This window comes from Lactuca virosa, chromosome 4 (assembly GCF_052849685.1).
Source record: "Lactuca virosa cultivar CGN04683 chromosome 4, Lactuca_virosa_CGN04683_v6, whole genome shotgun sequence".
NCBI classification, from domain to species: Eukaryota; Viridiplantae; Streptophyta; class Magnoliopsida; order Asterales; family Asteraceae; genus Lactuca; species Lactuca virosa.
This window is the reverse complement of record NC_136429.1, coordinates 396006570-396030106: the sequence shown is the minus strand read 5'-3', so window position 1 is coordinate 396030106 and position 23537 is coordinate 396006570. Positions and strand designations below refer to the sequence as shown.

Genomic DNA, 23537 nt, shown 5'->3' with positions numbered 1-23537 from the left:
TTCCTTCAAACAATTCAAAACATATGCACACCAATCTATTTTATCCAACTTAGATGATTGAGACAAGTAAGGAAGAACTTTGAAATTACAAGCTCCTTGTTTGTTACATGATCCGAAACATGTACACACCAGAATTATGAAATTCACAATGAAAACCATATCTGCTTCACTTCGCTCTATTATCTTCATCAACAAATCAGAAGGAGCTACTAATGACAATGGCTTCTTAAATTGGTCTTTCCAAATTTCAAACTAATCATCATTGCCTCGAACACCTAAACAACTTATTTGCTCATAACCCAATGGCAAACCTAGAACCCTATTCACATCTTCTCTTGTTACCGGAATATTTCCACCTTCACTCTTAATAACCATCTCCTCATGATCAAAAGAATCCACAACAAAATAACATAATTTCGTTGGAATACTTTGAGTCTTCATATCAAGCAATGACCCAAAACCAATTCTTCTTACACAATCTTTTTGAATATCATTCATAGATTTCACAGCCCCATAAATAGAATTAACAGAAACACGAGCATACAAAGCTTTCACATTACCAGCTTTACCATCTTTTTTTTTCTTTTTTATCAGATTTTCCTACAAACTTCTTAAAACTTCTTATACTCGAATCTTCATAATCTGAATCACTAGAAAAAGAATTACAGCCTACAAAACATATCCAAATATTACATTAACAATTAGATTAACAATTAGATTAAAACTGCAAGAAGGTATTCAATCAGTTTGTATTTAATTTGAAATACCTTAGTTTCTTTAAATTTACTTCATAATAAAAATCAAACTTTAATAGGGTGTTTTAATGCAATAAAACAACATCCTTATATTAATTGAATGTGGAATTAAAGAATATATTGATGCATACATACCTTCATTAATTTTTTTGCCCTTGCCTACTTCATCATCAATTCTGCGTTTCTTAAGCTTCAAAGAATTGCTAGAATGAATCTCAATTGCCTTATTCTCATCTGATACAATAAAAACGATTGTATTATCTACTGAATTAACGACAACTCACAAAACAACTACCTTCATTGACTTTTTCCATGTTTCTAAGAACATCAACACTTGAAACACCGCCATTTTCGGGATCTTTCTTAATCTTCAATGATTTACCGGAATGTATCTCAATTGGATTCTTCAAATCTGGAACAAAATAACATGAACTACATGAATCGATAAAACTAATAATTAAAGTTCTGAATGCTTGATGAATATGGATAAACATATGAACCTCCATCAAATTTTTGTTTCTGTATGAAATCTTCAACCGCATAATCTTCATCATCTTCAATTTCAATCGGATTATCAGCACAGTTCAAATTCAAATTCATGTTTCGTTCTAATTCCTTTTGCAATCGGTTCTTTTTTTTTCCTTTTCGAATTAAACCTTTTTTTATTTGAACGAGCATCCAATATGGCTTTAAACGCAAACATCGAATAAAAACCGAAACTGCAATCGGTCAATTCTAATTTGAGTCAACCGAATGTCTATACATTAAAAACTAAATTGGTCCACTACGTACAGTAAGAAGTTACCAACTGAATTAAAATTTCAAATTTGATTATCCACAATAACTAATAAATACATTCAAAAAATATATATTTACAAGTATACCCTTTAAATATTAGAAAATAATATAAATTACAAAATACATGTGTCAAAAATTGAATGGTTCTCGCATTTTCGCATAATATATATATTTTCGCATATATATATATATATATATATATATATATATATATATATATATATAATTAAATTGTCTTTTTTAATAAGAACCCTAAAAATCAACCTGCGTCTTATTTTTTTAGTCGATATCCCCACTAAAAAAAAAGTAAGACGCCAAGGGGAAATACAGAGACGTGGAAACGGAAATAAGATTCTTGAAACTCATCTTCTTCTGCACTTCCTTTTCTCTTCCTGACAAAAATGGTAAACATGGTAAATATTTTTCACAACCGTCATGCCTTAACTAGAAATGCAGTAAATTTACAGTTCCTTGACTAAACAAGTGGTCTGGCTTTCTCCACAGAAGTCCAAAAGTCTTCCAGCAACACCCATCACCATCGATCACATTATCTTCTATCTTCTTAATCTGCTTATGATGATCATCCAGATTCATCTCATCAAAATTTCTTCGCAATCATTTTAACTTTTCTTAACAAAGATTTGATTTTTATCAGGATCCTTCAATCATACCTTTAATGGCGTCTTCTTCAACTTCATCCATTCACAAGATCTTTAAGTATGATGTATTTTTGAGTTTCAGGGGCGAAGACACTCGTACGAACTTCGTTGACCATCTTTATCATGCTCTTAAGCAAAAAAGCATTCATACTTACAAGGACGACGAAGAAATCAAAAAAGGGGAAAACATTAGTGATGAGCTCATCGGATCCATTGAAAACTCCAAATTCTACATCATTGTTTTCTCCAAAAGATATGCCTCTTCATCTTGGTGCTTGAATGAACTTGTTAAGATAATGGAGTGTCAGAAGTCGAACGAGCATACCGCTTACCCCGTTTTCTATGATGTGGAACCACGGGAAGTCCGCAAACAAGAGGGGGCAGTGGCAGACGCCTTTTACGACCTTCAAAATAAAGAGGCTGCTGGAATATGGAGAGAGGCTCTCAAAGAAGCAGCGGATCTGGCTGGGTGGGAGTTGAAGAACACTGCTGACGGGTAATTCCTTCATTAGATCTCTGCAATATTTTGAATATTTTAGATCTACTGCATAATCTGGAGTCCTGGATATAAATGGCTCGTATATGGCATCTTAGATTGTCAAATTTTAATACGTAATTTTTCATATGTTAATTATAGATCTGAAAGTGACTGGTGATATGGGATTTTGAGTAAGCTAACTGAATCTTCTTTAAAATGCAGGCATGAAGCTAAATTCATCCGAAAAATAGTTGAGGTGCTTTCACTAGAGTTACGTTCCATTAGTTTCAACATTGATGAAAAGCTAGTAGGAATGGAGACCCGGATCGAAAATCTTATACCATCTTTAGGAATTGGCTGTGACGATGTCCGTATGATCGGGATCAAGGGCATGGGAGGTGGTGGAAAGACAACTTTAGCAAGAGCTGCTTTTGATCACATATCCTTTCAGTTTGAAGGTACAAGCTTCGTTGAAAATGTGAGGGAAAAGGCTTCTTTCTCCGGTTTAAATTCTTTGCAAAAGCAAGTCCTTTCAGATGTCTTTAATGAAGACATGAGAGTAAGTAGTGTTTTTGATGGGAAACGCATGATGAAGAGGAGGATTCCTAATAGGAAGGTTCTTGTTGTTCTAGATGATGTTGATGATATAAATCAACTTGAGGCGTTAGCAGGCGAGCCTAACTGGTTTAAGGCGGGAAGTGTAATTATCATCACAACAAGAGATGAGCAAGTGCTGGTAGCGCATCGAGTGAAGTTCATTCATGATGTCAATCTGCTATCATATGAGGAGGCAATTTGCCTGTTCAGTAGGTTTGCATTTGGGATAGATATTCCAATTCAAGGGTATGAAGAGCTATCAAGACAAGTTGTACATTATGCGGCTGATCTTCCCTTGACGATTAAGGTTTTGGGTTCGTTTCTTTGTGGAAAAACTGATCTCGAATGGATAGATGCCCTAGAAAGACTAAAAACGATTCCGGAAACACAAACTTTGAAAAAATTGGAATTAAGCTATATATCTCTAGAGGAGGATTACAAGGAAATGTTTCTAGATGTTGCATGCATCATGAAAGATTGGCTGAAAGATGAGGCTATCAAAGCGCTTGAATATTGTGGGTTTCATGCTAGAAATGGTTTAAAAGTTCTTGAACAAAAATCTCTCATAACTATTTATAAGAACTTTTATTATGATGGTGATTGCCTAGGCATGCATGACCGTATTGTAGAAATGGGCAGGAATATTGTTCGTCGTGGGCACCTGGATGAGCCTCACAATCATAGCCGATTGTGGATTAAAGATGAAATTGAAGAGATATTAGCTAATGATTTGGTAAGGATAATGTTTACTTATATTTGGTAAAAGAAAAAACCAACACATCTATAGTTATTATGACACAAGTTTCATGGTGACTTATTTTGGATTGCAGGGTACTAAAGCAACAAGATGTATACGATTCCACTCAGTGAAATTCAATCCTCATATTTTTATAAAAGGTCTGAGAAAGATGAAGGAACTTAGATTTCTTTCTGTTTTTGGAGTTTCTTCCAGTGATTTGGAGTTTAGTATGGCTGGCTCAGACTTCCCAAATGCTCTACGATATGTGGATTGGACCTATTACCCTTTTAGTTCTTTACCCACAATGTTTCAAGCAAATAATCTTGTTGCACTTAAAATGGTTCGCAGCAGAATTGTACAACTTTGGGAAGGTGGAGAAAGTAAGGTAAAATTATGGTTGATCGATTGATCTGTATAATTCATTATATAATGTTATACATACATTGTTCTGTTATTACACCAATATTCATTTTGTTTCTTTTTTGCTTATTTTAGGTCTTTAACAAGCTCAGATTTCTTGACCTCAGTTTTTCAAGGTTGAGTACCATTGACCTTGGGCTTACTCCAAATCTCGAGACGTTGACTCTTCATTATTGCGATGATTTGCTAGAACTTCATATGACCGCTGGATGTTTAAAGCTCACCTCTGTCGACATTGAAGGTTCAAGGTTGAGGACCCTTGACCTTGGGATGACTCCAAATCTAGGGAAGTTAAATCTTCAAGAATCTTGTTGTTTGGAAGAACTTCACATGGCCAATAAATGTCAAAAGCTCACCAAACTCAAAATTAGTCATTCAAAATTGAGGACCCTTGACCTTGGGATGACTCCAAATCTAGAGAAGTTAAATCTTCAAGAATCTTGTTGTTTGGAAGAACTTCACATGGCCAATGAATGTCAAAAGCTCACCAAACTCAAAATTAGTCATTCAAAATTGAGGACCCTTGACCTTCGGATGACCCCAAATCTCAAGAAGTTATATCTCAAAGAGTGTCATAAATTGGTAGAACTTCACACCCCCATTGGATGTCTAAACAAGCTTGTCCATGTAGACTTAAGTGGTTGTTTGAGGTTTAGCTCTTTTTTGTTTGACAAAGATGATTATACTTCTTGTAGTGTGGATGAATCACTTGAGGTTGGTCCTTCAGCTGAATTACAGCTGATTGCGGAGGCCTTAGAAAGATGCCCGCTTCACCCCGACAATAACTTGCCTAAGTTTCGGTTTAAGTGCTTTTATGAAGAAGATCGAACCTCATTTACTAGAAATCTTGAGATGCTTCTTTCTGTAGGTATGTGTGCTTGCACAAACCTTGAGACGTTTTCACAAAGCATTTGTGGGTTAAGACATTTAAGAAATCTTGAACTCAAAGGCAGTTTTCTAGAGACGTTCAAGGATCTTGACCAGTTAGATTGTCCGGAGGAGCTAATTTTGTCATCTACAACAATTGAACATCTTCCACATAGCATTTGTATGTTGAAACATTTGAAATCTCTTGAACTTATAGATTGTCTGCTACTTGAGAGGTTACCTGAGGATCTTGACCAATTAGAATGTTTAGAGGAGCTAACTTTGTCATCTACAACAATTAAACATCTTCCGGATAGCATTTGTATGTTGAAACATCTGCAATCTCTCAGACTTATATTCTGTTGGCTTCTTGAAAAGTTACCCGAGGGTATTGGCGAATTAGAAAGTCTAAGGATGCTCGCTTTGTCATCCGCGAAGATTAAGCATCTACCAGGTAGCATTTGTATGTTGAAACGTTTAACTTTTCTCCAACTTGATCATTGTTTGTTGCTTGAAAAGTTACCTGAGGGTATTGGGGAATTGGAAAGTTTAAGGAAGCTCACTTTGTCATCTATGAAGATTAAGCATCTACCCGATAGCATTTGTATGTTGAAATTTTTAACTTCTCTCAAACTTGATCATTGTTTATTGCTTGAAAAGTTACCTGAGGAACTTGGATGTTTAGAACATTTAGGAGAGTTGTATGTACAAGGTACAAGCATAATTCATCTTCCACAGAGCATTCTTTTGGTAAAAGGTCTGTTTATCTTCGGGTCGTGGGAACTTCTTGAGTCGTGTGGGTTTACATCGGAGATACAAGGCCCACTATATGACTGCTTCGTACAGCTGCCAACAGCAGAAGTCTCCAGGGATGAACTTTTTGAAGCTTTGTAACAGGTACTTTCTGTGTTCTTCATTGATCTTGTCACACTGATTTAAATAATAAAATTGATACGACGGTAACTAAATTTCAGCCACAAATCAAAATTAATAATTAAAAGAAAATAAAGTACTATACATGCAGACAATGTTCATCTTAATTTGTTCTCTTCTCTTGATTTTTTCTCTTAAAAAGCTAAATTCAATGATTTTTGCAGAAAAGAGATGCTGAAAAAATGGATTAAGCCTACACTCGGGTAAATTGCTATCTGTCTCTCTTATCATAGCATCCTAATTCTAGTTCTTCCTATTACAAAATTATACTACAAAATATCTACCCAGTTTATCAATGACATTAAATTACAAAGCAATTTTACTGCCCTAACTGGGTAGATTTATTGAAGTATATGTTTAAATAAGAAAAAAAAAATGAAACTTGAAAGTACAATGCTATAACTGGCTAGACCATTCAAAGTATAATGTTCTAATAAGTAATAGTTGAAAGTATAATGCTCTTGTTATGTAGAATTTCAAAGTAAAAATTAAAAGTACAATCCCATGGCTGGGTAGATTATCTAAGTATAATGTTGTAATAAGAAAAAAAAAATTGAAAGTACAATGCTATAATTAGGTAGATTTTTCAAAGCATAATGTTTTAATAAGAAAAAAAATGTAAGTACATTGCTATATTTGGGTAGATCATTCAAAGTATAGTGTTCTAATAAGAAAAGGTTTTGAACGTACAATGCTACCTTGAGTAGATTTTTCAAAGTACATTGCTTTAATAAGAAAAACAAAGGAACATGTTGTAATCAAATGAAATGAATGTAGGATGCCATACTACATAAATAAATGAGAGTACGTTGCTATATCTAAGATTATTCTGATATTTATGTATGAATATACATGTGTATAAACGTATGTATGTATGTATCAACATTATTTTCCACATTATATTACAATTTAGAAACGGTTGATCTTTTATCATCCACAATATAATCATGTGTTCACCTTGAAATTTGAGTGCAGATACCGGTAGAAGAAGGGTTGATTCCACATTCAGTATCGTTGACTTTGTGTTGGGGATTCCTGTTGATTGAAGCATTGTTACTAGTTGAAATCAATGTGAGACTTCTTCAAAAGAAGAAACACATAGTGCACAATGAGAATGAGTTGGAAGTGATCTCCATTAGAACCATGGCTCAAGAGATGTTAGGTTGGGACTTTCCAAATGTCATTTGAACTGCAAGATTTTGATAATAAATTCGTTCCATTCTTCATTTAATGGAACAATCAAAAATTGATCGTAGTTCTTGTTTGTAAGTTTGTTTTTAGACTTAAAGCTTAATGCTTTATATTTTGAAATATAAATTTAGCTTACCACTCTGAATTTTCATGGATCAACCCAAACCGTATCCTGATTAACAATAAGATTGTAATTTTGAAAGTTACGAATCGTCTCATATGTGTATTGATTGCGACCTTAATTGTTTGTGAATAGAGTTTTGATAGGTTTCAGGTTAAAAGTTGCCATACAATCTGTAGAAAGTTGTTACAATAGGAAAAACGTTCTGCTATATATGTAGGGTGCACATAATGCACGCACCCACAACAGGATGATTTTGAGAAGCTCTAGAGGCCCATAAAAGTCATTTCTCAAAGAACTATTGTACTTTCTCTGTTTTCTAGTTGATCATCGTTCTCTGAATTGACATGGTGGTCTTTTTGGTCTTGTTGTAGATGATAATGATTATTTTTCAGCTAAAAACCCAAAAATTAAGTTAAGTGGTCAGTCTCTCGACTTTGGAAAAGGTTGATGTGATGGGTCTCTACTAATCCAGTAACTTATAATAGAAAAAAGAAATTTTCCACATGTAACTTTCTTCATGTTATTTTATAGAGGGACAAGTTTATTGTTGTGTGTATGCTGCTAATAGAACTGGACATGAAACATAACACACATTTCTTTATGAACTAATTTTTTTTTGGAACTAATCATGGGTAGTGATGGTATGTTAACTTTGTTTTTTTCCTTGATTTCATAGGGTTTATGTATATATTCCAAAAAGTTATTTCATCATATAATTGATTTCTACCAGGCAGCTGCCAAAGTAGTTTTATTGCACTGATCATGGAGGATGGAACATTAGATAGATTTCGCTCTTCAACAATCTTGGCAACTGAAGTGAATATTGTTAATTGACCTTCATTTGAACCCTAAATAGGCAATCTATTTTTTTTTCTGATCAAAAAATTGCACTGGAGATGGAAGTGTTATGGATTTTAATTGATACTTGTATATCTTAATTGTTTTGTTGGGTCATTACTGAAGTTGCAGTATTTTTCTACATTTTAGTGAGCAATAAATTGAAAAGACTCAGGTAACCTGGTTCATCTTAATTTCATATCTTCTCTTGATCTTTTCCCATGAAAAAGTTAAATTCAATGGTTTTGCAGAAATAAGATGATAAGAAATATGAGATATGTATGTTTGGGGTTAAATGTATGAATTAGAAACATACTTTCACTTGTTTTTTTATCGTACATCCTACTTTCATTTATTCTTGTTAAAACATTGTACTACAAAAATCTAGCCAACTATTGCAATGCAATTAAAAGACAAAGCAATTTCACTTCTCTGACTGGGTATATATCAATCAAAGCATAATGTTCTAATAAGAAAAAAATTGAATCTTGAAAGTACATTGCTACATTTGGTAGATTTTCAAAGTATTATGCTGTAATAAGAAAAAGTTAAAAGTACACTGCTATAACTGGTAGGAGTTTTACTTATTAGAACACTATAGTTTGAAAAGACACTTAAACATGTATTATTTCAATCCTTTTAATATCAAGAGTGGATTAAATTCTAAAATCTAGGCGTAAAAAAGAGCTTTTAAACATGTTTAATAAGAGGTCTAAACAACCATTGATGCTTGTTCCTTTTGATTTTGGTCCTGCATATACAATGTAAATGAAATCACAAAGAGCTGCAACAAGAAGTATAGAAAGTTTCAACTAAGAGCACCACTAAGTAAGTGATCATGAGATGAATCACTACCATTACAGCCGTAACGACTCCTTTTTGAAAATGAACAAGTGGAAATTGTATGTTAATTGACTATATTCTTGCCATGTCACCACCTAACATAATCATACAACTTGATGGTTTCTCATCCTAAAGAGGATAGAAAAAAATAAGCAAAAAAAAAAAAAAAAAAAAAAAAAAAAAAATCTGACAATGAAGTATAACTCAAAGAGTACAAATTCAAGGGTATTTGATTAAAAGTATTGTTCAAGTAAGTGATTAAAAAATCAGGACCCGACTTTCATGAAGTTGAAGTGCAAGCCCAACCTCTCTTCTGTATCTTTTCCGCAATAACTTCATCTAAAAGCAACAAAAAGCAAATTATTAGATGTGAATTTTTATATAATTGAATGGAAAACATATTGCATAGTAACAAAAAAAAAATAACTCGACAAATTTGTGGTGTGCTTGATATCATTTTCAAATCATTTCTTATTTTATTTTTTTTGTAATTTATGTAAAGAAAACCTTTGCATCTTTTCTGGAAATATTCCTCATAAAATTATTTCCAGAATTACAACTATTGCTCAAAAGTAATACTCCTATATATCACCATCACTTAATTGCACCTCTCACAAGTCTTCCTTGCAACAAAAAAAACTATGTGTTATGATTATGATTTTTCAATTTTTACCTATGATGTCATAAAAACTGCAGAATGTTCCCAAAATTCATCCCCATGTTTAACAAAAACAGATGGCAATTAGCGAAAAATATTTTTGTAATAAAATATCAAATCTCAAATTTAGAAAAACTCTTTACTTTTTTTCACCTTTTACTGAAAACCCATTATAAAATTTGTTTTTAAAGAAAAATTATTGATTTTTTTTTTTTGTTTATTTACGCCATTAATTATATGTTAAAATAAGTTAATATTGTTAACACTATGTAAAGTGTTTGCAGGGAAATTAGACAACACAGGAACTTTACACAAAAGTTGTGTTACTTCATTATAGAAAAGTGACAAAGCTTGATGCCTAAGAAGGCTTACACGTGAAAGGAAAATGACAGAAACATAAAAAACTGCTCCACTAAGAGCCTAAAGATAATGGACAACCCACTACCTAAAAAGACAAAGTCAAGAATAACTTTTATGGGGAAAATAAATAAAGCAAACTAAACATATATTAAAAGATAGCTAGACATATGCACAACAAGTCATGCACGTGGTCTTAGGTGTTGGATTTTAATACTCCCTCTCAACGCCAACATTCACCATTCCCATTGTCTCACAGAAGTTGGTCAATTTCTTGCTTGAGAGGCCTTTAGTGAATGAGTCTGCAACTTGGTCTGAAGTTTTTATGTATTGAAGGTCTATGTCTCCATTTAAAACTTTCTCACGGATGAAGTGATAATGAACCTCCACGTGTTTGGTTCTTGCATGAAACGTTGGGTTCTTAGCCAACTGTATTGAAGAGAGATTGTCACAATAAAGCTTGATCTTGTGACCTTCCCATTCATGTAGATCTTTTAGAAGTTGAACCAACCAAACACTCTCTTGGGCTGCCATTGCAGCAGCTCTACACTCTGCTTCGGTTGTGGATAGAGACACTGTGGGCTGCCGTTTACTGCACCATGAGATTGCACTAGACCCCAACATGAACACATATCCTGTTGTAGAGCGTCGTGTGTTTAAGTCACCTGCATAGTCAGCATCGCAGAAACCAACTAGCTTGCACATTGACTCCCTCTTAAACATAATTCCTTGATCAAGTGTTGCTTTCACATACCTTAGAACTCGACGTATGGCAGCAAGATGAGATCTCCTAGGGTTTTGCATGAACCGACTCAAAACCCCTACAACAAAAGCTATGTCAGGCCGTGTCAAAGTGAGATAAATGAGGCTTCCCACAATCTTCATGTATATAGTCGTGTCTTCTAACTCTCTGCTGGTATCAACACAAAGTTTTGAGTTTGTGTCAATTGGTGTCATTGCTGGCTTACTGTCAATCAAAAAAAAAAAAAAAAAAATTCTTAGGCATCAAGCTTTGTCACTTTTCTATAATGAAGTAACACAACTTTTGTGTAAAGTTCCTGTGTTGTCTAATTTCCCTGCAAACACTTTACATAGTGTTAACAAATCTGGTATCAGAGCTAGACCCATGGCTGATCTTCAAGTAGTAGGTGGTGTCAAGAAACTCAACAACCAAAACTACAACACATGGTCCACTTGTATCACTTCGTACATGCAGGGGCAGGATTTGTGGGAGGTTGTAGATGGTACTGAGAAAGCGCAACCAGAAGCTGAAGATAACAATGGGGTTCTGCGAAAATGGAAGATCAAGGCGGGAAAGGCGATGTTTATTATGAAGACAACAGTTGAAGAAGACATTCTTTAACACATCCGGGATGTTGTGACTCCAGTCGAAGACTGGAAAACTCTTCAATCACTGTTCTCGAAAAAGAATGACACAAAGTTGCAACTTCTGGAAAATGAGTTGCTCTCTGTGTCTCAACGTGAGATGTCTATTCCTCAGTATTTCCATAAAGTGAAGTCAACTTGCAGGGAGATTTCAGAACTTGATCCACAGTCTTATATTCCTGAGACTCATATGAAGCGGATCATTATTCACGGCTTAAAGCCTGAGTTTAGAAGCTTTGTGGCTGCAATACAAGGTTGGTATGTCCAACCTTCTTTGGTAGAGTTTGAAAACCTCTTGGCAGGAGGCTCTCGCAAAACAGATGGTAAGCATCTCTGTTAAAGCCGAAGATGAAGCCCTTTATGTGGAGAGAAGTAAAGGGAAGTACAAGGCTAACTCAAACCAGGGACAGAAAAAGAATTATGATAAGCACAAACGGAACGAGAGGAGAAATCATGACAATGAGAAGGGAGAACAATCAGTGGAGAAGCAGAAAAGTTCTCGGTCTAACAAAAAGTTTCCTTTTAAATGTTATAATTGTGGTCAAAAAGGACGCATGGCAATAAATTGTCCACAACAACGTATGGAAGAAGGCAATGCAGCAACTGCTCAAGAAGAAGACGCATGGGATGCTGAAGCACATTTTGCACAAGATGAACATGTCATGGCCCTTGCAGCTACAACTGAAAAATCGAAGAACAAGTTAGATGAATGGGTAGTTGATTCCGGCTGCTCAAATCATATGACGGGAGATAAAAAGATTATTCAAAATGCAGTTGAATATGGTGGAATTAGAGTTGTTGTGATTGCTGATAACTCAAAACTTAAAATTGCCCACGTTGGTGATGTCCAGTTTCACCCGGAAGAAAACAAGAAGGAGATGATGTTAAAAAGTGTGTATCATGTTCCTGGAATGAAAAAGAACTTGCTCTCTGTTTCCCAATTAACCTCAGCTGGTCATTATGTGCTTTTTGGTCCCAATGATGTCAAAGTGTATAAGGAGTTTGAAACTCCATCTTACCCAATTGCCAAAGGAAGAAGATCGGAGTCTATCTATGTGATGTCTGCTGAAACTGCATATGTAGATAAATCAAAGAAAAATCAAAATGTGGATCTTTGGCATATGCGCTTGGGTCATGTAGCTTATGACAAACTCGACACTATGATGAAAAAGAAGCTTGTCAGCGGTCTTCCAGAACTAGAAGTGAGTAAAGGCCTAGTGTGTGCAGGTTGTCAATATGGAAAAGCTCACCAATTGCCCTTCAAAAAGTCCGCATATCAAGCAAAGGCACCTTTGGAGTTGATACACTCAGATGTGTTCGGACCTGTGAAACAACCATCAGTGAGAGGAATGAAGTATATGGTGACCTTTATCGATGACTTCTCAAGGTTTGTATGGGTATACTTCATGAAAGAAAAATCAGAAACCTTCAGTAAGTTTAAAGAGTTTAAAGCTGAAGCAAAAAGAGATGGAAAGCATCGTGTATTACGACTCAGATCAGACAATGGTGGAGAGTACTTGGCAAAAGAATTTGCTGATTACTTAAGGGAACACAAAATCGGAAGACAATTAACTTGTCCAAACACGCCACAACAGAACGGAGTTTCAGAGCGTAAAAACAGGCACCTAGCTGAAATATGTGGCAGCATGATCCATGACAAAAATGTCCCAGGTCGTTTCTGGGCAGAAGGTATGAACACTGCAGCTTATGTTATAAATCGAATCCCACAACAGAATTTGGGTTTTGTGTCGCCCTTTGAGAAGCTCTTTGGTATTAAACCAAATGTTAGCCATCTTCGAGTATTTGGCTGTATATGTTATGTGTTTATACCCAGTCACTTACGTCATAAGATGGAGAAGAAAGCTATCCGTTCCATATTTGTTGGGTATGATTCAGAGAGAAAAGGCTGGAGGTGCTGTGATCCTAACAGTGGCAAGTGTTACGTCTCAAGAAACATAGTTTTTGACGAGACATCCTCATGGTGGTCAACAAATCATGAAACACTTCCTGATTCCGACGTACTCAAGGAAGGTGTGGAGTCCTCTACCATCAATCTAAACATTGATGATGTAGATACTATTATAGAAGAAGATATTGTTCCAAGACAAGAACAACATCCATGGCAGACAGGGGTCTTCAATTCCTCTAACTCTGATGATGAGAGAGATGAGTCTTCAAGTCTTAGGCGATCATCAAGATTAAGGAAACCTAATCCAAGATACGCACATGCTGCTGTTATTGAAAACCAGATATGTGAGCCTGAATCTTTTAAACAGGCTTGTACAAAAAGAGAATGGATGGTTGCTATGGAGGAAGAGATGGAAGCCCTAGTTCAAAACCAAACGTGGGAGCTGGTACCTAAGCCAAAAGAAGTAAAGCCCATATCATGTAAATGGGTATACAAGATAAAACGGAAGGCAGATGGCTCTGTAGAGAGGTATAAAGCCCGGCTAGTGGCTCGCGGATTCTCTCAGCAATATGGGCTTGATTATGAGGATACTTTCAGCCCAGTGGAAAAGCTTACAACTATACGTGTCCTCCTAGCCCTAGCTGCCAGCAAAGGGTGGAAACTCAGACAGATGGATGTGTGCAACGCGTTCCTATACGGTGATCTGGATCATGTCATTCACATGGAGCAACCAACAGGGTTTGAGAGCAAAGATCATCCAAACTATGTATGTAAACTCAAGAAGGCATTGTATGGATTAAAACAATCCCCAAGAGCATGGTTTGGTAAAATTGCTGAGTTTTTAGATCACAATGGTTTTATGATGACAGCTGCTGATGCAAGTTTGTTTGTAAGAGCTGAAGAAGGTAAGGTTGCAATCGTGCTGGTTTATGTAGATGATCTGATAATCACAGGTGATTTGTATGAAGTGGTTGATCAAGTGAGAAAGAATCTATGTACTCGGTTTCACATGAAAGACCTTGGTGATTTGAAACACTTTCTAGGCCTAGAATTGAAGTATGAAGAGAATGGAGACATTGTTCTACACCAACATAAGTATTCTGTGGATCTCTTGAGTAGATTTGGAATGATTGACAGTAAGCCAGCAATGACACCAATTGACACAAACTCAAAACTTTGTGTTGATACCAGCAGAGAGTTAGAAGACACGACTATATACATGAAGATTGTGGGAAGCCTCATTTATCTCACTTTGACACGGCCTGACATAGCTTTTGTTGTAGGGGTTTTGAGTCGGTTCATGCAAAACCCTAGGAGATCTCATCTTGCTGCCATACGTCGAGTTCTAAGGTATGTGAAAGCAACACTTGATCAAGGAATTGTGTTTAAGAGGGAGTCAATGTGCAAGCTAGTTGGTTTCTGCGATGCTGACTATGCAGGTGACTTAAACACACGACGCTCTACAACAGGATATGTGTTCATGTTGGGGTCTAGTGCAATCTCATGGTGCAGTAAACGGCAGCCCACAGTGTCTCTATCCACAACCGAAGCAGAGTGTAGAGCTGCTGCAATGGCAGCCCAAGAGAGTGTTTGGTTGGTTCAACTTCTAAAAGATCTACATGAATGGGAAGGTCACAAGATCAAGCTTTATTGTGACAATCTCTCTTCAATACAGTTGGCTAAGAACCCAACGTTTCATGCAAGAACCAAACACGTGGAGGTTCATTATCACTTCATCCGTGAGAAAGTTTTAAATGGAGACATAGACCTTCAATACATAAAAACTTCAGACCAAGTTGCAGACTCATTCACTAAAGGCCTCTCAAGCAAGAAATTGACCAACTTCTGTGAGACAATGGGAATGGTGAATGTTGGTGTTGAGAGGGAGTATTAAAATCCAACACCTAAGACCACGTGCATGACTTGTTGTGCATATGTCTAGCTATCTTTTAATATATGTTTAGTTTGCTTTATTTATTTTCCCCATAAAAGTTATTCTTGACTTTGTCTTTTTAGGTAGTGGGTTGTCCATTATCTTTAGGCTCTTATGTTAGTGGAGCAGTTTTTTATGTTTCTGTCATTTTCCTTTCACGTGTAAGCCTTCTTAGGCATCAAGCTTTGTCACTTGATTTGTTAACACTATGTAAAGTGTGTGCAGGGAAATTAGACAACACAGGAACGTTACACAAAAGTTGTGTTACTTCATTATAGAAAAGTGACAAAGCTTGATGCCTAAGAAGGCTTACACGTAAAAGGAAAATGACAGAAACATAAAAAACTGCTCCACTAACATAAGAGCCTAAAGATAATGGACAACCTACTACCTAAAAAGACAAAGTCAAGAATAACTTTTCTGGAGAACATAAATAAAACAAACTAAACATATATTAAAAGATAGCTAGACACATGCACAACAAGTCATGCACGTGGTCTTAGGTGTTGGATTTTAATAAATATGTTACATATGTTTATTAGTAAACAAATTAGATGTGTTGAAAATAGTCTCTCAACAAAACATTCCAACCCAAAACATCCTAACACAGGCCAAAACAATTCGGTAGTAGTCATGATATATTACAACCATTCACCAAATATGATTATTTCAGCTACTATACTTAACATGAAAGTTCAAAATATTGACGTCCCTCACTCAAAATTTATAAACCACTAAAAATTTCAATGTAATAATTATGAGTACCTATATTTCAACAATAATGTCACAAAGATAAAGTAGAAAATGTTGAAAATATATAATGTCAAAGATGTTTGTTCTATTCCAACTCAGACAAATAAGTTTGATGGTAAAGACTTCATATGCCTACAAAAGTTATACCTTATTTTTTTTATCAATTATAAGTGAAAATGAACAGGTAAATGATACAACCCTACTGAAATTGAATTGCCATAATGTAGAGCAATGTTCCAATTTCTTTCAGAGTAATGATTTAACTTGTTTACAAATTAGCACTGCATAAATATGCAAAACCAACAAAAATCAATTCTATATATTGTTATATAGCAATATTAGATGATGGAAACTTAATTTTGACATGATATCATAACTATAATTTTTTGTTAAAAAATGCATAACTAAAATAATAGGTGTACAGTATGCTCTCAGAAACTCATAATCAACAAATTTAAGGCCATTAGAAAGGTAAACCTCAATGTTTATTGTGCCCACACGCATCCTTGATCCTTTGGTGTATGTATAGTTTTTACATGACCTTTATTTACACAAAATTATTTATACACAAAAAAATTATGTAATTAAATATGGATCATTATCGCCGTGATTTTTATAATAAGATACTAACTTTCAGAACTTGGTACTCCTTACCCCTAAGATCGAGCCAAATTATGCCTATATACCTGAATAGAACAAAACTGCTTTCACTTCCCCTCTCAGACGTCACGGTTTGATCTCTGTAGAAAATTAATTAAAACATATGTTAATGGTTATAGATAAGAAATTCCCAACATTTGACTTCTACACCAAAAGTTTCCATTTAACAAAATTTGCCATTTATTTTTAAATAGTTAGAAAGAAGAAAAAACCAACCAACTTTGACTAAATAAGTCCTCCACAGTCCACCCTAGCCTTTAAATCTATTCATGAATCAAGAAAATCACCGGTGGTCGAGTAATGATAAATCAAATGAAAGGAAGAAAATGTAATACTAACCATATCAAAGTTATGAATAAAACAAACATCTTTTTTCCAATAGAATGAACCATTCAACTCTTTCCCAAATTCATCATACAAAGCACTACATTAAAGTTCAATCATACATTTTATCTTAGTTTGAACAAAAGAATATCGTTGTGATGATCAATAAAAGTATCAAATCCTTATGATTACACATCAATTTACTCACAAAAGTAAACTGTACAGAAACTGTAACAGTAATTAATTCTAGGCTTATACTGAACAGACAGTGATGTATTACTTTCTACCTCTCCGATCTCTGATTTTTAAAAACTAAAATATTCATCACCAATCTCTATGTTTCTTTATCATCTAACCCTGCTCACTACCAAAAGTTTCACCTTGTTCACATAATGAAATAGTCGTGCTCAACAGCTAAATGCCAAAGAAATAGGCTAATTTTCCATATGAGAACTGAAATTACCTTTCTTTGATGTCATTGATCAGTGATGAGGTGGAGAATCTGATACCCTCTTGTTGTAGAAATTAAAGAAGCCTCAGAACAGTAAAACCCCTCGACAAAAACATGTTAAACCCTTATATTTGAATACCACACATATACCAGTAGTCAACAACATAAACTACAAACTTTCACATATCCAAAAGTATAGCTTCTTCTATGAGTCTTTATGCTTTTTAATTGTTCCACTTTTCCTGTCATCTTGTTTGCAACTGCATTTCTTTCATATCAGACCTCTTCAACTTCATGATATCTGCGAGCAACAATTAGCTGCAAGACAATAAACCAATCTTTTTGAGAAGTGAAAAATAAATATATGTAATAAGCATAACTTGACAATTTGTAATGTTTTCAAAGAAAATAATATTCAAATTTTAACTTTCATTGCTGAACTGATAGGCCCCCAACATTTTAAAGTTGCATTAACTTCTCGTAAAACTCAAAATTCCAACAAAGATTACTTAAATAAAGTAGTAATCCCACTTTTTTTTCTTTCATTCAAGATAACAATTTGAAAAATAATGAAATAATAATCCCATTTTTTCTTTTAATTTCAAAGGACGTGGTATAAGCTTAAACAACACTGTATAAAAGAATAATTAGGATATTGAAGTAATTTTTAAGGTTTTTAAGGATATGAACGAAATTTTCCCGAAATATTAACCTTTTTTTTTTGTGCATTTACCACTAAAACTTAATTAAATTAGGACTATTGCTTTCTCTTGAAGGAGTCAAAAATAAAATGAAGTGACATACCTCATAATCCACAAAGGCAACATGCATTCCACCTCTATTACATAGCTTGAGTGTGTTAAATCCAGGGTACCTATAATTAAAATGCATAATACAGGTCTTCACTATAAACTGCAAATGTACAAAAGTAAAAATCCCAATATTTGGGAAAGAATAGAACAGGTTTTAGATCACCCTCCATGAACTGTATTTATTACCTCTGTAACTCGCAATCAATCAATACATCAATCTAGTTGAAAATTTAAACAACACTAAAAGCTTAAATTTTATGCACCTACATTATTCATTGAAATTAACCACTAACCATTGGTTCACATGAAAGTCCTTTGCCTTTGACCATCGTATGAAGCCAATAATGCATGTACACTCTATGACTTTGCTGACATGGTTGGCCAATAATTCAAACCCAAATCAATCACCTATACAAATGTAAACCATGTATGCGACTAAATGGTTTTTCAAAATCATGAATAGGAAACTAATAAAAATAGGTACAGTGCTATATTTCACCATAAATTTCAAAGTATAATGAAGACAATGGTGTAACTACTCCACGAATGTTGATTTGCTGCATATTTTAAAGGGAAATTGTCAGAAAAGTCCTAATATTTTGGGAAAAGTTACGATTAAGTCCTTTTTTTTTTAACAGAAAACTCCGGATTTTTTAATTTTACACGATAATAATTTTTAATTAAATTAGATTAGAAGTTTAAGAGAATTATGAAAATATTAAAAATTTTACATTATATATTCAAATTCTTATGAGAATGAAGAATTGAAGCTCGAATTTGGAAAGGCTTCATCAAAATTTGTATTCACTATTAAAAAAGCATTTAAATTCAATGGGATTATGTCTAATTAATAAACCAAAAAAATAATAATAATAAAAGTGAAAAAGGATGCAAGGATCAACAAATACCCAAAAGAAAAATTAATCGAGCAAACTTCAAACCTCACGATGAAGTTCCCAAAAGAAAAATTAACTAAAAAAATACCCAAAAATGAATGATTAAATGGTTAATGAAATGGATATACTCACCAAACCACCTACCATCCACCGCTTTCAACATATTTACTTGATTCAGACATTTTCAACATACACATATCGCAATCATCTGCTGCTCTTATTTACTAAATCAAAAATGAGATGACAAAGAAAATTTATATTCTTAAAACGAAAATGGTAAAGAATTGCTATCTGATACACTAATAACCTTATTCAAAGAGATTATCAGAAAAGAGAGCACATCAGGTAAATGGTTTCCACTATACTTGACTCAGCCTTACAGTCTTCGATCTCACCATACTTGCCAAACTCATTGGTTAGAATCTCAGCATGCGTATCTGAACCTAGACCAAAAACTTATATAAAAGTGTGTTAAGAAGCTTGTATAGTCAATGATGGAGTAGCTCTAATACCAGTTCTTTGAAGCATTTCATCAAGCAGTTGATGTGCCAATTATGAGCAAAAAACCAATCTAATAAGCCCCAAATTATTTCTTTTTTGACAGAGAAGTTTTGTCCAATATTATATATGAATTCATTATGTCAAAACAGAATGACTAACTTTAAGATGGAGTAGCTGAAGATGGACTTCCAAATCAGACCCAAACAGAAATTAATACAGTTAGAGTAGGAGAAGATGGAAATCAAAATGAAAAAAATACTATCCAAATCATACCCAAAACAAAGTTTAGCTACTTCCTTCAACACAGAGGACGAAATCAAACAACGCCATCAACAGAGAAGAAGTAGAAGAGGGTAAAAAGAGACAAACCTTAAATTGACATACCTGAACTCTGTTACTAAGGATAGGAAGCGTAACCAGGCATGAGATAAGCAGATAAGGGAAGCAGATAAGCAAAAAGAGAAGGTGGCGACCTCCAATCGTGGAAGGCTAGATCGATTTATAAAACGGAAAAGGTTCAAGATTTTCTCTGCTTTAATCTCAGCCTAACCATTTTTTTTACCATTTATCTTCTATAAACTAAAATCGTTCAACCCTAAAAGCACAATCCACTGGCGACTGAAGCGAAGTTTGATAGAAGGTAGAGACATGCGTAGCTGGGAAGTAAGCGGTGGAGGGAAACGGAGAAGGTGAGCAGTGGGGAAGGTGGTAACTGAGGCGGTGGAAGTGAACGATTAAAAAGAATAGATAAGTATTTGTGGCGGTGGGTCGGTGTAAGATTAATTAAGGTGCAGTTAAATAACCCTATGAACGGTTAGGTAATGTCATAAGGGAACAATTTTTTAATATATATATATATATATATATATATATATATATATATATATATATATATATATATATATATATATAACATGAAAGTTCAAAATATTTACGTCCCTCACTCAAAATTTATAAACCACTAAAAATTTCAATGTAATAATTATGAGTACCTATATTTCAACAATAATGTCACAAAAATAAAGTAGAAAATGTTGAAAATATATAATGTCAAAGATGTTTGTTCTATTCCAACTCAGACAAATAAGTTTGATGGTAAAGACTTCATATGCCTACAAAAGTTATACCTTATTTTTTTTATCAATTATAAGTGAAAATGAACAGGTAAATGATACAACCCTACTGAAATTGAATTGCCATAATGTAGAGCAATGTTCCAATTTCTTTCAGAGTAATGATTTAACTTGTTTACAAATTAGCACTGCATAAATATGCAAAACCAACAAAAATCAATTCTATATATTGTTATATAGCAATATTAGATGATGGAAACTTAATTTTGACATGATATCATAACTATAATTTTTTGTTAAAAAATGCATAACTAAAATAATAGGTGTACAGTATGCTCTCAGAAACTCATAATCAACAAATTTAAGGCCATTAGAAAGGTAAACCTCAATGTTTATTGTGCCCACACGCATCCTTGATCCTTTGGTGTATGTATAGTTTTTACATGACCTTTATTTACACAAAATTATTTATACACAAAAAAATTATGTAATTAAATATAGATCATTATCGCCGTGATTTTTATAATAAGATACTAACTTTCAGAACTTGGTACTCCTTACCCCTAAGATCGAGCCAAATTATGCCTATATACCTGAATAGAACAAAACTGCTTTCACTTCCCCTCTCAGACGTCACGGTTTGATCTCTGTAGAAAATTAATTAAAACATATGTTAATGGTTATAGATAAGAAATTCCCAACATTTGACTTCTACACCAAAAGTTTCCATTTAACAAAATTTGCCATTTATTTTTAAATAGTTAGAAAGAAGAAAAAACCAACCAACTTTGACTAAATAAGTCCTCCACAGTCCACCCTAGCCTTTAAATCTATTCATGAATCAAGAAAATCACCGGTGGTCGAGTAATGATAAATCAAATGAAAGGAAGAAAATGTAATACTAACCATATCAAAGTTATGAATAAAACAAACATCTTTTTTCCAATAGAATGAACCATTCAACTCTTTCCCAAATTCATCATACAAAGCACTACATTAAAGTTCAATCATACATTTTATCTTAGTTTGAACAAAAGAATATCGTTGTGATGATCAATAAAAGTATCAAATCCTTATGATTACACATCAATTTACTCACAAAAGTAAACTGTACAGAAACTGTAACAGTAATTAATTCTAGGCTTATACTGAACAGACAGTGATGTATTACTTTCTACCTCTCCGATCTCTGATTTTTTAAAACTAAAATATTCATCACCAATCTCTATGTTTCTTTATCATCTAACCCTGCTCACTACCAAAAGTTTCACCTTGTTCACATAATGAAATAGTCGTGCTCAACAGCTAAATGCCAAAGAAATAGGCTAATTTTCCATATGAGAACTGAAATTACCTTTCTTTGATGTCATTGATCAGTGATGAGGTGGAGAATCTGATACCCTCTTGTTGTAGAAATTAAAGAAGCCTCAGAACAGTAAAACCCCTCGACAAAAACATGTTAAACCCTTATATTTGAATACCACACATATACCAGTAGTCAACAACATAAACTACAAACTTTCAATGTAATAATTATGAGTACCAAAGAGATCATTTGCTTAACAAAATAATAATAATAATAATTACAAAATGCTTTCGATAGAAGAATGCAGACCTTCGACCAGAGCAGAACCAGGTGGGATGCAATTTTGAGAAGAAGAGAGGAGCGACGTTTTAGAGTGAGCGAATGAGTGGACTTGTTCAATATATGAAACGGGTTTTAAATTTTATTATAAAACCGGTGAATAAAACAAAGGTAAAAAGAAGTCGACGTCAAAAAGTCAAAAAAAAAAAAAAAAAAAAAAAGTCGAAGGCATACGCTTCTGAAAAACGCACCGCCTCAACCGATTCCTCTACGCTTCACTAGTACGAGGCATACGTATCAAATCCTACCACAGAGGCGACGCCTCTAGTTTGATCATCATCCGCTTCACCTCAAGGCGTGCATTTCTCATGATTTTTAAAATGATGGTCATATTTGCCAACTTTTACCTTGCCAAAATGTCTTCTTATTTATAAAATGGCTTTTTTACCTTGCTATAAGTAGCATTCCTTTTTTACCTTGCTATAAGTGGCCTGGAACAAAATGTTTTGTGATCATCAATTAAAACTATACTTTTAAGTTACAAAGGAATGTAATTTTAATAAATAAACATGAAAGAGTTAGAATAGAAGTTGCTTCTCACCTAGTTGATACAAAAATCCATGTTGGTCCTAAATGACCCTTTGCATTATTGATTATCTTTGGTGTCCTTGTTTGTCTGAATTTATATACAAAGTTAGAAAAAGGATATATATATATATATATATATATATATATATATATATATATATATATATATATATATATATATATACATAAAATATTGTAATCAGGTGAGCTTGAGCTTTTGACTCAAGAATTAAATGACAAATTTAAGCCAAAACTCAAGAGACACTTACCGAAACCCAGAAAAATCCTTATACAGCTTCACAAATAACTTCATATAGCCATTATTATCCTTTCTACAAATAACAGAAACAAAATAAAATAAGTCGATAAGGCAATACATGTAACACATGAAGAGATACCATCAACCAATG

General features: G+C 34.0%; 1 protein-coding gene, 2 long non-coding RNA genes and 1 pseudogene across 10 annotated transcripts; 1 reads left to right on the top strand and 3 right to left on the bottom strand.

Annotated features, from left to right (window-relative positions):
- Positions 1-2068: 2068 nt before the first annotated feature.
- Positions 2069-7663, top strand: LOC145108838 (disease resistance protein RPV1-like). Of its 2 annotated transcripts, XM_079045931.1 has the most exons (6): positions 2073-2708; positions 2913-4020; positions 4118-4411; positions 4522-6210; positions 6411-6449; positions 7222-7663. In XM_079045931.1, exons 1-4 carry the CDS (start codon positions 2230-2232, stop codon positions 6205-6207), a joined length of 3567 nt encoding a protein of 1188 aa, XP_078902057.1. In that variant the 5' UTR covers positions 2073-2229; the 3' UTR covers positions 6208-6210; positions 6411-6449; positions 7222-7663. The 2 variants fall into 2 exon arrangements, with proteins under 2 accessions (XP_078902058.1, XP_078902057.1); XM_079045932.1 differs by lacking the exons at positions 6411-6449; positions 7222-7663 and having other exon boundaries at positions 2069-2708; positions 4522-5917; positions 5999-6210.
- Positions 7664-10466: 2803 nt separating this feature from the next.
- LOC145106453 (secreted RxLR effector protein 161 pseudogene) lies at positions 10467-11213 on the bottom strand (annotated as a pseudogene).
- A 5487-nt stretch (positions 11214-16700) lies between these two features.
- LOC145108842 (uncharacterized) lies at positions 16701-20639 on the bottom strand. Of its 7 annotated transcripts, none has more exons than XR_013708583.1 (7): positions 20251-20639; positions 19513-19835; positions 18984-19041; positions 18778-18892; positions 18477-18546; positions 17685-17990; positions 16701-16977 (listed from the first exon to the last, which is right to left on the bottom strand). It is a non-coding gene; the product is annotated as an uncharacterized LOC145108842 (long non-coding RNA). The 7 variants fall into 7 exon arrangements; XR_013708584.1 differs by having other exon boundaries at positions 19513-19823; XR_013708582.1 differs by having other exon boundaries at positions 20266-20639.
- Positions 20640-21324: 685 nt separating this feature from the next.
- Positions 21325-22471, bottom strand: LOC145108843 (uncharacterized). The gene is made up of 2 exons (XR_013708586.1): positions 22309-22471; positions 21325-21601 (listed from the first exon to the last, which is right to left on the bottom strand). It is a non-coding gene; the product is annotated as an uncharacterized LOC145108843 (long non-coding RNA).
- Between the last annotated feature and the right edge of the window lie 1066 nt (positions 22472-23537).